Genomic DNA, 17159 nt, shown 5'->3' on the forward strand with positions numbered 1-17159 from the left:
GGTCTCCCCTATCACAGTACACAGGAGTTTCCAGTAGATCTAATTCAACTTCAATTTTCTGGCACAAACATCATACATTGTTCAACAAATAGCTTGACAAAAATAAAAATAAAGTACAGTATTTTCCGGACTATAAGGCGCACTTAAAAGCCTTCAATTTTCTCAAAAAACGACAGAGCGCCTTATAATCCTGAGCGCCTTATATATGTAAGAAGTCGTAATGTTTTAGTTTGACTTTGGCAAACTACAAAGCTGCACCGCTGGCAGCATTAAGGCTCAGTTATAGTCACGCAGGGCTCCATGCACGGACCTGAGCGAGCAGTGGAGGCGTTTATACTTGACGCTTACGTCGGTGCAGTATTCTCCGAAAAGACGGGGCTGTTTTGTTTCCCTTAATGCGTCTTATAATCCAGTGCGCCTTATTGTGCTGAAAATATGGTAATAATCCAAGAGACCTTGTTGTCCTTACCTGCATGGAGCACTCCATGACAGAGACAGCAGTAATGGCATCATCTATGGTTACTGTCTCTCTGAACATTAGTCTGGCATGAGCTAGAAGGTCAAAAAACATCACTTCAGTTTCAGCTCAGGGTTAGATAACCATACTGACTTTTACAATAAAACCTGTTTAACTTTAATAGACCTAAAAATCAAAGCTGTGGCTGTATGATATTCAAACCACAGCTCCTCACTGACATCTTTGTTTTTGCCCATGTCTGCGCATGTTTGTTTGCCTGTTAACAAAATATCACAAGAACCACTGGATAAACTTTAATGAAACTTGTAGAAAGTAAATATTAGATATACCTCTACCACATGATTAACTATTAGAGTCAAGCCAATTCAAGATGGCTGCCACAGCCTTCTTATCTTTAAAAAATAAACACAAAAATGGATACAACCCAGTTAGTTCTACAGATATTGGACTAACATTTGGTGTTGTAATCTTAGCGCTAACAGATTGCACATGATCTTTGTTCAAAATGTTGACATTAACTATTTGCAGTCAACTCTGTCTGTTAGCAAAATATTTCATGAACCACTGGATGGATTTTAATGAAACTTTCAGGAAATAAATACATCTACAACTGAATAACCTTTGGAGTCAACCCAATTCATGAAGGTCACCACAGCCAACCAAACTCAGAAAACCCAAAAATGGCTTCAGCTCAGTTAATTTTAGAGATGTTGTGCTAAAAGCTGGCACAGTTGTAGCTGAGTCGTTCACAACACATACTCCAAGTGCTTCTCATTGCTCAAGATCTTTGCCTAAAACCTTAGCATTACCTGCTGGAGTCAACCCTTTGTGTCTGTTGGAAAAACATCTCATGAACCACTGGACAGATGTTAGGGAATCTCATTAAAGTAATCGTTGGCTTGATTTTTACAACTTATTAACTTTTGATGGCAATCAAATTCAGGATGGCCAAATAATTGTTTCAATTTAACAAACACTAAAATAGATAAAGATTTTACAGATATTGAGCTAAAGTTTTATGTGGATAGTAGCTAAAATCAGCCCCAACAAATGAAACCTTGTGATAATGCATGAGATTGTGCTACAATCTCATTATTTCTCATCATAAGATGAGTTTAGTTCAAAACTCTGGCATGAAAAGGGGGCGAGCAATATGGATTCCTTTAATTTTCTCAGTTATTCAGCTTTTATCAAATCATCACTGCAAACAGAGAAATCAGAAAGGTATTCTGCCAGCCACAGATCAGCTGCAAACACAGAGGTCAACTTGATTATTACTTGAAGTTCTAAGTGAAGAATGCAAACCTTCAGCCAGTCTGCTCAGGCTCTCCAGCATGCGAATAGTTGTTCTGGCAGCATTACGACCATCCCTCTGTCGCTGCAGCTGATAGTAACGAGTCAGGATCCATTTGGCCTGTTCAGACATCTGTGGCTGCAACTGTTTGATCACACTGAAATAAGCCTTCATCTTCTCCATAGACCAGAGAGCAGACGACTCAACAGGTGGCCCTACAAACGCTCAGAAACACAACATTTCCCATATCATCAGGGAGCTAAATCAATGATGTTACATCAGCAATACAGGGCAAATCATTCATAGATTTAAAAAGCTTTGTCCAGTTTCATGTCAGTTTGTTGTTTTTAATGTTTGATAAAAAGAAAAATCCACATATATCTGAATAGATCAGCAGATATTTATAAGCTTACTGCCTTTATAATATACATTAGCAATCTGGAAAAAGTTGAAATGTTGTGTAAACTAAACATAAAGACAGAATGTAAGGATATGTGGGGATGAAGTGAAACTGATCCCAGTATCGGAGTTCAGTTTTAATACTGTGTGAATGCACCGGTATTCGAAGGTGTTCTGATGTTCATCTCTCAGTTAAGCAGTCAGGTTCAACTGGAATAGGGCCACAACTACTAGTCAACTCCAAAAAATGAATTGTTGACGCACTTTTTATTACCCTCTGAAAGTCAGTTCACCATCACAGAGACCAATAAACTGGTAAGCACCACAGCAGGCTATAAGATCAAGCCAATGACGGAAATCAGCCAGCTGTCAGAGTAACAGAAAAGATGCCCTCCAACTAGGGATGGTAAGATTAACCAGTTTGCATCGATCCACGGACATGCACATGCATGACACGAATGCATCGGTATGGCAGCTACAAATTTCTGTGATTTAGAAGAAAAATTCTAATTGCTCCGAATTTTATCTCACTGTATCGATTCAATTCAACATTAATGTATTAATGCAAAAATAGAACAAATTATAGACCAAAAAGCGTTTCCTGTAGACCACAAAGCAGCATGGGTTTTAGTTGGTCCGCCAATCACAGACATAAGTACGTATACGCCTCATCACATGCTGGAGAGCGTCCTGCGCTGCCGCCATGTTGGACAGATCTCACCTCTCAGTAACTGCTGAGCGAGCAGCTATGAGCAGATTCTGTTCAGCCTACGGTTGCAATAACCAGCACAGTTTTGAAAATAAATCACGAGGGATTATCTTTAACAAGTAAGACTGAACAATAATTTTGGTTATTTGACCATTTATTATAATATGTTATCGTAGCTACGTTATTTGGTAAACAAAATGCTAACAGGAGGAACTGGTGCTCCTCTCTCATTAGCTCTTTCTGGGTTTTTTTTCTTCACATTTTGAAGGTTTCCCAGTAACACAGATTTAAGGAGGCAATGAGAAGCTGCAGTAAGAAGGGAGGGTTTTGTTGCTACAGTCGTCTCAGCTCTGTAATGAACATTTCAAACCAGAGGACTTTAACAGCAATTCCTCATAAGGAAGGGTCAACTTATTTTTATACACAGCTCAAATGCACAATAGCCTTTTGTTAATAATTAAACTTCAAATTGCTTATTTATTTTTGTAAAGAACCCTTATGTAAAAAAGCAATTCATTAATAAATGATTGAAATTTGAATTGCTTTATTCATTTTTATTAATGAACAAATAATCATACAAACAATAAGCTAAGTTTATTTAAATTGAGAAGCTTATCGAACTGAATCTTAAATGTATCTGATCGTAGTTTCCAGATGTGTATCTTATCGGATAGAGATCAGAGATTTCCATCCTGAGAAAATACTTTAACTTGACTATACTTGAGGCTTTAGAAACTGACAAACACCACCTCAAAGCTCTGGCTACTCGTCTGAGGAGGTACATTCACGAAGCAGAAGTCAGGATATTAAACAGGGTATTCTCCACCGCACCATCCAAAGTGTACTCTCAGAGGCAGGGGAATAAGAAGAGAGTAGATCCACCCAGAGCTGAGACTGAACAATACTGGAGAAGCATATGGGAGAAGGAGGCATCACACAATGATAATCCCCCATGGCTTCAGGATCTAAGATCTGAACATACCAATCTCCCAGAGCAAGAACCAGTAACCATAACAGTGGCAGACATTCAAGACAGAGTCTGAGGGATGAAAAGCTGGACTGCACCGGGTCCTGGCATGATCCACACCTACAATTTTGTTTGGAACTCATAATGATAAAGAAATTATTAATTCATTCATTTTCTGGATATTTTTAATCCTGAACAGCAGGGAAATAAGACCCTGGTCCTCAGAGACCCCTGCAAGTTTTAGTTGTCTTCTTGCTTTAACATAGCTGATTTAAATAGTTGACTTGCCTCCTCAGCAGGTCACCAGCTTCTGTAAAATGCTATAATTGAACTCAGTCGTGTTGTAGCAGGTAAATCTGCTAAAACATGCAGGACAGTGGGTCCCAAGAACTAAAGTTTGACCCCCTGCTGTTAAGGGTACCTAACTTCAACTTCAGAAAGGGTGTGTGTCTCCAGTCCATTACAGAACCACAGACACACACAGCCACTGTGCAGTGCATTAAATACATTAGGTCAATAATATACAAATAAAGGAACTGTATTCATGGCGTCACAGCGATTCGGTGGTTAGTGCTGCTGCCTCACAGCAAGCTCACATATTTGCCTCCGGCCTGGGGCATGTCCTCCCCATGCATGTGTAGGTTTTCTCCGAGTACTCCGGTTTGTCCAACAGACCAAAACCGGCATGTTAGGGTTTTTGGTAACTCTAAATTGTGAGTGAGAGCGTGAATGGTTATTTGTCTCGTTTGTCTCTATGTGTCCCTGTGATGGACTTGCAACCTGTCCAATGTGTCCCCCGCCTCTCTAACAGTGACTGCTAGAACAGCGACCCGGAAAGGAAAAAGCGTGTAAAGAAAATGGATGGATGGATTTATACTTTCTGTGAAAATGCAGGGTGAATGCTGATTGCTAAAGAACTGAGCTGAAATTTGATGATGAAGTTAAACTGAAGTGCTAAAGGTAAAACAAGCAGAACAGAAGCTAAAAACAAAGCTTTTCACATCCATTTTTTATGTACTGTATTTCAAAATTCCTAACCTGATGCCTCACCTCTGTCCTCCAGAATAAAAGATGATATGATACGGTCCCACTCTGCGTTCCTGGTGTCCCGCAGAACCAGAACCAGGTCAAAGCGGCTTAACAACGGGCTGGCCAGAGCTACATTTACAGAAAGGGGCTCACTGGAGTCGTACTGTCCTTTAGGGTTCGTTGCTGCCAGAATGGAGGTCCGAGTGTTCAGCTTACACACCATCCTGTTGAAATTTGACATAATGACCAGAGAACAAACACAAACTCTACAAACTTAATATAATCCAAAAGTAACTTTTGGATAATTTTGTTCAGAGTTTGGATGAGTTTATTCCACATGTCATGTTTGTTTTACTCGTCTACAACACCTTCTATATGTCCATGGAGTCTACAATCTTTTGATATTTATTAGTTTGTTTTTTTTGTTTATCTTTATAAAGTATGATCTATTAAACAGTGTTACACATCAGTGTCTTGCATGTGGGACTTCAAAATGAAGGTAAGTCTGCAGATCCAGATCCTGATTTGGCTTTTAGGGAAACTAAAATTCAATTAAAAAACAACCAAAAAATGTATTACACATGACTGAGGTCTACAGATAGTATATCTGGATGGACCCTCTGATCCAGTGTGTACTGCTTGTTGTCCCTCCCAGACCACTTTTTTGTCACTGTAAGATGATCTTAGTCTAAAACTCTGACATGAAAGGTAGTGACTGATAAGCATTCATTCAAGGAATGCTAGGCTTTCCTCCTGTGCTTTCATAGAAGGTATATTTTTCTGTTTTTGTTTTTCAGGGGTTGTGCTGTTAGCTGAGTTTATTTTGAGTCAACTAATAAATTCCAGAGTAAATGTGTGTCTTTCATACCCAGCTTTGGCCACACTGATTGACTGCTGCTCCATAGCTTCATGAATGCTAATGCGATCATGTTCTTTGATGCTGTTGAATTCATCAATACAGCACAAACCACCATCAGACAGAACCAGGGCTCCTGCCTCCAGGTGCCAATCACCTCCATCTTTAACTGCAGCAACTGTCAGACCTTCAGCAAATCAAGCATGAAGTTAAAACAGAGAAAATTAAGCTGTTAACAACGTGTCAGAAATGATCAGGCTGAGACAAAATAAAACCCGTATCTCACTGGGCTGCAGCTGCTGGTTGCTAATTAGAAAACAGTCTCCACAATGTCTCTATGTTGGTGATGGTTCTCAGTTTCCTCGTTTGAGTCACAAAGTCCTGCTGCCTGAAATTTGAACATGTTCCAAACATTTGTGTTACAGTTCTTTTGGTTATATTGTACACCAGTCCACTAGGGGGCACTGTGATGTCCTTTTTACCTCGTGGGTGGGGGCGGTGGAGGTGATTCAGTTGTAGTTGTGCATGGCGGAATAAAGCTGCTAAAGCGAACAAAGTGGAGTAATTCTTTCTGACCAACAATTTGTGCCACAAATTCTCTCTCAGAAAAAGTTGTCACAGGCATCTTAAGGCCATCTTGAACCTTTCTCAGTGTTGTTGCAGGCATCTCCAACCTGAGACACTATTTTGACACTTTCACAGGAACTCTCCTCTGTCAGAAAACTTATCTAGGGTTAAAAACCACAACAATCATGAATAATAATTAAAACTGATCTAAATCTGCCTATTTTCAGTTTGAAAGAGTACTCCAGTAGATTAAATCATAAACATGGGGGCAGCTGCCAAGGTGGGAAATGATGGATGTAATGGTGGAGTAAAGTAAGTAAAGATGTATTTGTATAGCACATTTCAGCAGCAAGGCATTCAAAGTGCTTTACATCATAAAAACATCAGTAGAATTACATTACAATCATCAAAAACATCATTACAAACATCCTAAACAAAAAAAAAACACTAATGTTCTAATAATATTTGAATAATATTTTGTTCAGAGCAACTGAATTTGTTTGCGGACTACTAATCAAAGGCAGCTCTAAACAGGTGAGTTTTCAGCCTTGATTTAAAGGAGTTTAGTGTTTCGGCTGTTTTGCAGTTTTCCGGGAGTTTGTTCCAGATTGATGGTGTGTAATGAAATAATGTACACAGCCTAGAATACTGTTCTGAAGCCATACACACAAATAAAGGTCGTTTTGAAAAACACGGTCAAATGGCTTGCTGGTCATTTGATTGCAAACACTCAGAATTCAGTAACTGCAAGTGAAAATTCACCTTTTCTCACTATCTTGCCAACAAACAGTCACAGCCCAGTGAGATACTACCTGACTTCCAACAAAGTGTAGACAAACTCACCAGCACTTGTTGATCCGATTCCAGCGGTGAGCACAGAGCGGGATATGATCTTAGCAGCATACTTCAGGAACTGAGACTTCCCGGTACCAGGATCACCAACCAGCAACATGTGACACTCTCCTAGAAATGTATTAAATACAAGGTCACTCCTTCAGCCCTGCAGAACCATCAGTAGCAGGAAAACAGGGTCAGTCTGTTGATCAGTCCTAAAATAAAAAAGGAAAACCTTTTGTTTTATAGTCTGTCCACTGTGTTCATGTACTGATATACACTAACAATCCTTCCCTTTGTAACTTTGGAAGGTAAATTCCTCAAAGTTTACCTTATGAATGAGCTGCTGTTGAAACTAAACAAATAAAGAATGTTATTAGAATCAGTTTAAAGACGAGGATTAGCAGTTTTATGCTTATCATGAAGAACAGAAGTAAAATTGTGCATCTTCTTCTTTTTCTTTCAGCTGTTTCCTTTCAGGGGTCGCCACACCGAGTCATCCTCCTCCATCTAACTCTGTCTTCTGCGTCCTCTGTCCTCCCTCCAACTACCTCCATGTCTTCTCTAACTGCATCTAAAGATCTCCTCTTTGTCTTTTTCCTGGCAGCTGCATCTCTAACATCCTTCTACCAATATAGCCACTGTCCCTCCTCTGCACATGTCCAAACCATCTCAGTCTGCCCTCTCTAATTTTATCTCCCAGTCGTTCAACCTGTGCTGTACCTCTGATGACCTCAATCCTAATCCTGTCCATCCTTGTCCCTCCCAAGGAGAACCTCAACGTCTTCAGCTCTGACACTTCCAATTCTGTCTCCTGTCTTTATGCATAAAGACATAAAGAAATATTTTACAGGAACATCTGTAACCAGTATGGACTGGAAGTCCCACAGTCACAGTGGGAGACTCCACCTAAGATGGTGGAGAACAGCAGGGTTAAGATACTGTTGGATTTCCTGATCCAGACTGACAAACAGGTGATGGCTGACCAACCCGACATTGTGATGACAGATGTAGCAGTCCCAAGTTATAAATATGGAACGATGGGTCGGGATTTGGCCCAGAAGTTTTTTCTCATCAACAATTAGTTACTGAAAGGAAAACTGGTTTCTGATAGATTTGAATCCCTTTCATAACCATGCAGTCCACTGAATATTTAAAGTCTAGGAGTTGTGGGTGCTGCTGTTCTTATTTGTTACAGATGAGTGAAGTTAGACAGTATTTCTTAAAAATTCATAAATGAGGCTCTGAAACGATTTGAACACTAGCTATATATGTATATTTTTTTTACAGAAGCTTCAGTTTCTTGCAGAAGAACCAAAATGAATACCTCTGATCTTGGTTCCAGAGGAATCTGTTCTCTGTACTCCACCAGCCAGAACCATGGCCACAGCCAATTTAATCACATACATGCCGAAAACCTGCGGGCACAGACTCAACAAAATCTGGTTTCTACCTACAGAAACAAAGAAGATAATCAAGTTTTTATTTGAATAAAAAGATACAGTAGTGTTTTTAAATCCATACCAGCTAAAGGGTCGGACTTGTAGCTTTCCCAGAACTCTTCAAATTCTTTCTGAGCATCTTTAACAAAGAGAGAAGCTGCAGCCTGCTGGTTGTTTACTTCAATGTAGTTGGCTTTAAGAACAAGCTCCACATCACAGCGAACGCCATCAGAAAAAGGCTTCCAGCGGAGACACATAACCCCATACACTGTGACATCATCTCCTGAAAAATGACAAAAGAATGAAGCTGCTGCTAAAACATTAAGCACTGGTTACACTGCAAAGAAACAGAGAAAAAATAACACATTTGACTCTGAAGATTTGTTGTCTCATCTTAAGTTTCGGCCTTTTAAAAGCTGTTAGCATCTCAAGAGTTTTTTATCAAATGTCACTGAAGATTCTTACCAGACTTACAACTGTCAACCAGGTCATCCCCCAGAACCACCACTAAAGAACGAGGAATACTGCCCACTGACAGCCTCTGCACCTACGTTAAGGGATGGGAATTCATTTGTCTCATCACAATAAACAAAATTATTTTTACATAAAGGATTATGACATACTTGCTCTTGTATCTTGATCTCCTGATAGTCCCTGCAGGATGCAGGCTCTGATCCACCAGACAGACAACTAAATTTGTAGGAGTTACAACCAACAGGGTTAGGGCAGCCCACCGGAGGGACAAAGGTATAGAACTGGTCAAAGTCAGCCTGCAGCTTAAACACATGTTTACACTTTGTGCACATGTAATCCCGCTCATACTCCAGAACCTACAAGCAGAGAAAAACACTTACAAGGACATGCCAACACTTAGATGTGACTACACATTCATTTCCTGAGAAAAGAAGGAGCACTGTTCAAACACACATGTGTACCCAGTTTATATGGGCCGTTAGATGCTGCAGACCACACAGCACAAATAAAGATAAAGGACTGCTGCTCTTGGTTTTATCTCACTTTAAGCTAGTATCTCACTGGGCTGCAACTGTTGGGGACTAATTGGAGACTCAAAATTCAAGAAAATAAGTACATTTTTAGTTGTAGTCTCATTGAATTCTGAGTACTTGTGACCAAGCGTGAGTGATCAAAAACAAGACAGCAACTCATGAGAGGAAATTAAAAACCACACAAACATTTAGAGACATTTTGGAGATTCTCTTGTAAATGTCTTTTACTGTGTGTCATCTACAGTCACAGCCCAGTGAGATACTGACTTTACTGAGAAAAACTGCATCAGGAGCTCAGATCATGACCTGGAAGCTGGGAGTTTATCCATCTGAGAGTTCATCAGCACATTTCCTGCAAATACTATAAGGGACTCAACAAGCCAACCTGTTCTTTTCAGTTCTTACACCTCTTGGCAAAATGGGCCTTCTCACCCCCTGAAGCACAGCCACTGATCAACAGCAATGACTGACAGCTCATGACGGTCACAAGAACATGAAGAAGAATGAACTTTACTGTTAAAACGAAGTGTCTGAGATCCCAACTCTGGTACCTTGTAAGTCCTCAGTGAAGAAATGTCTGCCCCTTTCATACTGTCTTCATGTCCCTTTCCTTTGTTTTGGTTATACATGTGTTGTTGGATACACCTACCTACACAGACTTGAACCTTTTTATTGCTGTTTACTTTCTCTGTGTTCTTCTGTCAATAATATATAAAGCTCAGTTCCAGTAATCAGCAGCTATATATCTAATTGGTAAAAAAAAGATGCAGCCAATGAAATAGAAAATAGTATGTACAAAAGTAGTACAGTTATGAATGATTATTGAAAAGATGAAAAATTGCCCTAGAAGGAAGAACTACATTGAACTGACATGGAAAAAAAACAGCCACTAGGAAACACAAGCCAGTGTATCTCTCGTGCCCATCTCAAGCCTGGGTAGATGGTAAGGGTTATTCGCAGCACTGGGGCAGGTTTAAGCTGTTCTACCATGGTGTGGATAGGAAGAGAAATGGAGTAAGGGTGGTTCTGAAGGAGGAATTAGCAAGGAATGTAGTGGAGGTGGAAAGACTGTCAGATAGGGTGGTGTGTCTGAAGGTAGAAGAAGAAGGTCTGATGTTCAGTGGTGTCAGTGGTTCTGCTCCATGTTTTAGATGTGATGTAGAAGAGAAAGAGAAATTCTGGAAGGATCTCGATGAAGTGACAGAGAGTATTCCCAGGGAGGAGAGAGTGGTGATCAGAACATATCTTAATGGAGATGAGGAGGTGATGGGCAGTTTTGGTGTCAAGGAAAGGAACCAGGAAGGACAGATGGTGGTGGATTTTACCAAGAGGATGGAAATGGTTGTAGTCAACACCTATTTCCAAAGAGGGAGGAACACAGGGTGACCTATAAGAGTGGAGGCAGGAGAATGGAGATAGACTACATTCTGTGTAGAAGAGGTAACCTGAGGGAGATTGTGGAATGTAAGGTTGTGGCAGGGCAGTGTGGCTAGATAGCATTGAATGGTGGTGTGTAGGATGACTGTTGTGGTGAAGAAGAGGAAACGAGTAAATGCAGAGAAGAGGACTAAGTTGAAGAAGTTGAGGAAGGAAGACTGTTGTGAGGAGTTCATAAAGAAGCTCTGGAAAAGCTTCCAGATGACTGGGCTTTTACAGCCACAGTGATTAGAGAGACAGGTAGGAAGGTACTTGGTTTGTCATCTGGACATAGAAATGATGATAAAGAAACCTGGTGGTGGAATAGGGAAGTGCAGGAAGTTATCCAGAAGCAGAAGTTGTCCAGGAAGAAATTGGACATTGAGAGGACTGAAGAGGGTAGACAGGAATATAAGGAGATATAACGTAGGACACAGAGGGAGGTGGCAAAGGAAAAACAGAAGACGTATGATGAATTGTAGAAGAGGCTGGACACTAAGGAGGAAGAGGAGGACTTGTACCACCTAGCAAGACAGAGGGACAAGGCTGGAAATGATGTGCAGCAGGTTAGGCTTGTTAAAGATAGAAACTGTAACATTCTAACAGGACAGGAGAGTGTGATAGGAAGATGGCAGGAGTACTTTGAGGAGCTGAGAATGAAGAGAATAAAAAAGGAAAGAACAGAAGAGATCATAAAAACTGTTGCAGATACCATCTTTGCTCTGAGGATGCTGATGAAGAAGTACAGAGAGGGTCAGAAAGAACTTCATTGTGTTTGTGTGGATTTAGAAAAAGCATACAGGGAGGAGCTGTGGTGTTGTATGAGGACATCTGGAGTGACAGAGAAGTATGTTAGACTGGTACAGGACATGTATGAGGACACCAGGACAGTGGTGAGGTGTGCTGTAGGAGTGACAGATGGCTTCAATGTGGAGGTGGGACCGCATCAAGGATTGGTTCTGAGCCCCTTCTTGTTTGCTCTGGTGATGGATAGACTGAGGTCAGGCAGTAATCTTGGTTTACTATGATGCTTGCAGATGACACTGTGATCTGTGGTAAGAACAGGGAACAGGTAGAAGAGAACTTGTAGAGATGGAGGTATGCACTTTAAAGACGAGGGATAAAAGTCAGCCGTAGAAAGACAGAGTACATGTGTGTGTGAATGAGAGGGAGGCAGGTGGAACAGTGAGGCTACAAGGATCAGAGGTCACAAAGGTGCAGGACTTCAAGTACTTAGGGTCGACTGTCCAGGAAAACAGGAAGTGTTGTAAAGAGGTGAGAAAGAGAGTATAAGCAGGATGGAGTGGATGGAGAAAAGTTTCAGGAGTGATTTGTGACAAAAAGCTGTTAGCAAAGGTCAAAGGAAAGGTTTACAAGACAGTGGTGAGAGCGGCCATGTTGTGTGGTTTGGAGACAGTGGGACTGACAAAAAGACAGGAGACAGAATTGGAAGTGTCAGAGCTGAAGATGTTGAGGTTCTCCTTGGGAGGGACAAGGATGGACAGGATTAGGATTGAGGTTATCAGAGGTACAGCACAGGTTGAACGACTGGGAGATAAAATTAGAGAGGGCAGACTGAGATGGTTTGGACATGTGCAGAGGAGGGACAGTGGCTATATTGGTAGAAGATGTTAGAGATGCAGCTGCCAGGAAAAAGACAAAAATGAGATCTTTAGATGCAGTTAGAGAAGACATGGAGGTAGTTGGAGGGAGGACAGAGGACGCAGAAGACAGAGTTAGATGGAGGAGGATGACTCGGTGTGGCGACCCCTGAAAAGGGAACAGCTGAAAGAAAAACGAAGATTGACTGACATAGAAAAAAAAATAATAATATTGCACTGAATATAGATATATGGAATTGCACTGCAAATAATGTTGTAATTGACTGTAGCAGGTTTGTGAGCAGTTCAGGAGTACAGTTCACTGAGCAGACAGTATAAGAATTGGCAGCAATCCCCCCAAAAAGCACACATCCATACCATGTCAGACAAGAATGTGTGTTTTGTTCTTGTTTTCATGTCTGAGATAAAAGACAGCAGCACAAAGGACCAACTGTCTGGTATGTGTTTCTCTTTTCTGTGTACACCTTCGACTTCAGAGACACATGATTCTGATGTTGAGTACAGAGAACCAGAGGACTACTTTATGACCAGGTGTGGGAACAATGAGCTCATTTGGAAACTGAACAACATGGTGGAGACACCTGAGTATTCACTGGGTTAAAACTAAAACTCAGCAATGAAGCTGTTTCAAAATGGTGTTTCAGGATCCTTCAGTGTTTTCAGTAACATGTTTAGTTTTATAACTGTACGGTTAGTTTACAGCTGTCTGTTAAACAGCAGCATCAGAGTCAGTGACCGACAGAAACTGAACAAACTGGCTTTGTGCTGGGGGCTGACTGAAACTCTTTTTGGTAAGAAGAAAACTTGAGGATCCTTTGGTAAATGATAAAGATTTGTATTGGACTATATGAAAACTAAAGTGAACAGAGGCAGAGAATGACCCCGCATGCTTTCTCTGCTTGGGTCCACTGATGTCCTGTGCATGTGTTGAACTGGTAGCATGTGATGCATGTGGTTACCTTGGTAACACTGGTGCGTATGACAGTACCAGTCACAGACAGGAAGTGTCCGACATCTCTAGACCTGGGAATGGTGTGTCTGGTCAGTTCTGGACACACCGGCAAACCTGGACACAAACATGTTTAGATACCAACAGAACCATGTAATTATCAACATCAGTGCTCAAAGGTTGTTTATCCTTGTGTCGGGATAAAAGTGCTGGTACTCCCATTAAATCTAAAATTAACTGTTTAATGGGCATCTCAGGGAATCCAGATAACATATAAAAAATGTATACACCCCTTTGTACATCATCAACTTGATGTATAAGGTTCTGATGAAGTCATGCTGCACAGTCCACACAACCTATTTATTTTTTAATCATCATTTCTTCCTGCAGTCTAACTGAAGTTTCTTATAGGTGTACAGAGGGGAAAGCAACTTAAAAGTGGATTTGGTTTCCCAAGTGTATTGAAAAAATGTTCTTTGGAAATGTTTTTACTTCAGATTAGAAACTTTAGGCTAAAGCTGCACGTAAAAGACTAAACATATATCTCTGAATAAACACTGTTTACATTTGAGCTTGACAACTAAAATGGCAATATTTAATAAACACAGTAATGCAGAATACTGACTGACTTCAGATGACAACAGAAATTTTCACTTAACTGACAATCTGACATTTGTTTTAAATGTTTCAGCTCCGGGCAGAACTATAGAGATGTAAATGTTGTTACAGTCGGGCTTTTCTGTTTGTGATACCATTAAGAACAGAATTAGTGAACAAGTTGCATTCCTTACTGACAATTAACTCAAACTTTGAACTAATTACCCACTCGCAAGAAAAATAAATACAAAACACAAAATAAAAATAAATTTAAATAAATATAAGAAGCAAAAGATCTATAAATGCACATATACATCAATACACATTACATGTATGCATATAAACACACACATCAAGTGGTCCTCAGTTCAGAATGATCTGATGATCTGTACCTTTAACGTAGAACAGAAGGGATTCCAGATTATTTCAAATAATACAGACCAGTACTGGGCCGTGGACTGGTACCGGTCCGTGGGTTATTTGGTACCGGGCCGCACAGAAAGAATAATTAACTTATAGTGTTTCCATTTTTTTTTATTTTCGGAGTCTGAACGACATTTATTTTGAAAAATAACTGGATTCTCTCCACTCCATCTATCTACGACTCACTCCTGATGCGTGTCAGAACACTTATCTACATCACGTGATTCTTACCGCTAAAAACAAACCCACAAGCAGCAAAACAAGTAAAAACCAAACGTCTCTGGAAGCCCTAGATGGAACCGTCTGGTTACTGAGAAACAGGCTCAGGGCTCCCACTGATTCAGCGTTATGGTGAGTTGGATTCTTTGTGCACTTTATATTTGTGGTGTATCTTATTTTGAAGGGCGTGTTTAAACATCACCATATTGATCAGAGAACATCAGGGGGAGGAGAGGGTTACTCATGTTGATAATGCAATACCAGGATGCAACTAACAAAGCTGCGAGTACACGTTACATTTACGTTTATTATGTTTTTAAAAATACCCCCATTTTCATGCTGATCGTATCATTTTATTTTGTTGTATTTATCCACCACACCTTTAAAGGCTGGACCGTGAAAATACTGTCTGATACTGAACCGGTCTGTTGGGGGTTTAGAATATTCAACTGTTATTTGAGAGTGATCCAGGTAAATTTATTCAAAAACACAAGTCTAAAGTTGAAACAATATTTTATATGATGACAAAACAGGGTTTCCCCCAGAAAAGAGGCTAAGCCCGGTGGTAGGTGGCCGATCGCCGACTGACCGTGATTTAGTAAAAAAAAAGACTAAAGTTGAAAATATGGTTATTTATTATGTGATATTGTAAGATATTTGTGCCAAATATTTACACAACAACAATTTTGAGAGAGATGCTGTACTGTACTTTTCTTTCTGTGGCACAGGCTGCATGTTGGATCACTACATGTAACAACAAAAACAAAACATATCTAATGCTGAATTTAATAGCATCATTTTACTGTTAAACAAGGATAAATTAGCACGCCTCATATTAATATTTTCACTAAGTACAACACATGCTTACTGTATTCGGTCTTGTAAAGCCACCCGCTGAATTCCAGCTCAGCTAACCTCTGTGGTCTATAAACACTCCTTTTTATCGGCTGCAGCAGTAATCTCCTTTCATGAGTTTAGAGACGTTTGATTATCTGTGTGATCTCTCACAGAGGGATCATAGAAATGCTGATACAGGCGAACCAGCTCCGCTAGAACACCAAAATCATCCATTATGAATGGAGCGCGGCGTGCGCGAACTGCGCAAAGTTACAAAAACTGGGAGGTGCATGACCACGTGAAGTGAAACTGCATGGGGCCTTCATGCAGGGGCGGGGACAGCGCGATTGCATCACTGTTGGCCAGGGGCGCCGTATAGGGGGGAAAGGTTAGGACGATTCCAAGGGCCCAGGACCGACAGAACCTTTTTTTTCCCAGTGTCCTGGTAAATAATTTTAAGTATCTATGTTCCTTGCCGTTCTTTGGAGCTAGAAGACATTTTTACCATTCCATGATGTCCAAAAAGCAAACGTCCATTTCTAAAGACCCACACACACCCCACCGCCCCCCCCTCGCGCAATATGGTTTGTTCCTGCTTTAATTAGCGCGCACTTGCCAATACGTTGTTTAATAGCTGCCAGTAAGTAGTAGCGACAACGAACGACAGAAACAACCATGCTCCCTAGAAAAAAGGTAAAGTCAGGCTTCCAAAAGAGGAAAGAGAAAAAAGAAAGACAGAAGAAAGGGTGTCAACCTGTTACCCACTTTTTCTCGACGAGGGGTAATTATCAACCTAATTAGCTCAGCTGGCGTAGTTTCACGCTAGCATTAGTTAGCATTTCAGTAGCATTTAATCAGCGATCATACATTTACCTTGTCTGATCCTTTTATCACACTTAAAAACAGATGAGTCAGAGTCAGCAGCAACCCATCATCCTATCCTAACTCCTCCCTGCCCCTGTGAAAACGGTGAGCAATTGTTAAGTCACATTACATTTTTTCCTCTTTTATTACCGAATAAGTGCAGTCATTTTTTATCATTGTGCAACCTAGAGCTGGGCTTCTAGCACAACACCACCTTGATTTGATGCTTTTGCTTGGTAAACATATATAGATTTGATTTTGATATTGAACAAAAGTGAGGTCATTTTGGTAAACAAATAGATGGTTAATATGGGCCAATAACTTAAATATTTGAGAAGTATTTGGACACCCAGAAACAATACAAACATGCATGGAATTAATTTGTTTTGATACAGAACTGTAGTTAATTTGGGCCAATTTGCTGTTTCCACAGTATTAGTGCAATTAATTGGTATGACGTATTTTAATATACTGTGTATATCATATATGCATTGTATACATCTTACAGAGCCTGGGCCCACTCAGGTAGGAGGAGGAACAAGTGTGGAAGTGGAGGAAGGGAAAGAAATAAGCAGTGATGTTGAGGATGAGAAGTGCAAGCTGGAAGAAGAGAGAGAAAGTCATGTAAAGGATGTAGACCCAGGTTTGTG

The 17159-nt window shown here is 40.4% G+C and overlaps 1 protein-coding gene across 9 annotated transcripts in view; it reads right to left on the reverse strand.

Annotated features, from left to right (window-relative positions):
• Positions 1-17159, reverse strand: part of mcm9 (minichromosome maintenance 9 homologous recombination repair factor) — a 35097-nt gene that overhangs the window by 5469 nt on the left and 12469 nt on the right. For 3 of the 9 annotated variants that reach the window (XM_037981067.1, XM_037981069.1, XM_037981068.1), the window contains exons 4-13: positions 13580-13686; positions 9199-9405; positions 9041-9122; positions 8658-8858; positions 8461-8586; positions 7143-7262; positions 5745-5919; positions 4886-5100; positions 1784-1987; positions 470-552 (exon numbers count right to left, since the gene is read on the reverse strand). In XM_037981067.1, the coding sequence (XP_037836995.1) occupies positions 470-552; positions 1784-1987; positions 4886-5100; positions 5745-5919; positions 7143-7262; positions 8461-8586; positions 8658-8858; positions 9041-9122; positions 9199-9405; positions 13580-13686 (1520 nt within the window). Of the gene's footprint in view, positions 1-469; positions 553-1783; positions 1997-4885; positions 5101-5744; positions 5920-7142; positions 7263-8460; positions 8587-8657; positions 8859-9040; positions 9123-9198; positions 9406-13579; positions 13687-17159 lie in introns of those variants that run through there. The other 6 variants (XR_005234366.1, XM_037981070.1, XM_017432767.3 and 3 more) reach the window with 5 other exon arrangements.

Source organism: Kryptolebias marmoratus, linkage group LG17 (assembly GCF_001649575.2).
Source record: "Kryptolebias marmoratus isolate JLee-2015 linkage group LG17, ASM164957v2, whole genome shotgun sequence".
In the NCBI taxonomy this organism is placed as follows: domain Eukaryota; kingdom Metazoa; phylum Chordata; class Actinopteri; order Cyprinodontiformes; family Rivulidae; genus Kryptolebias; species Kryptolebias marmoratus.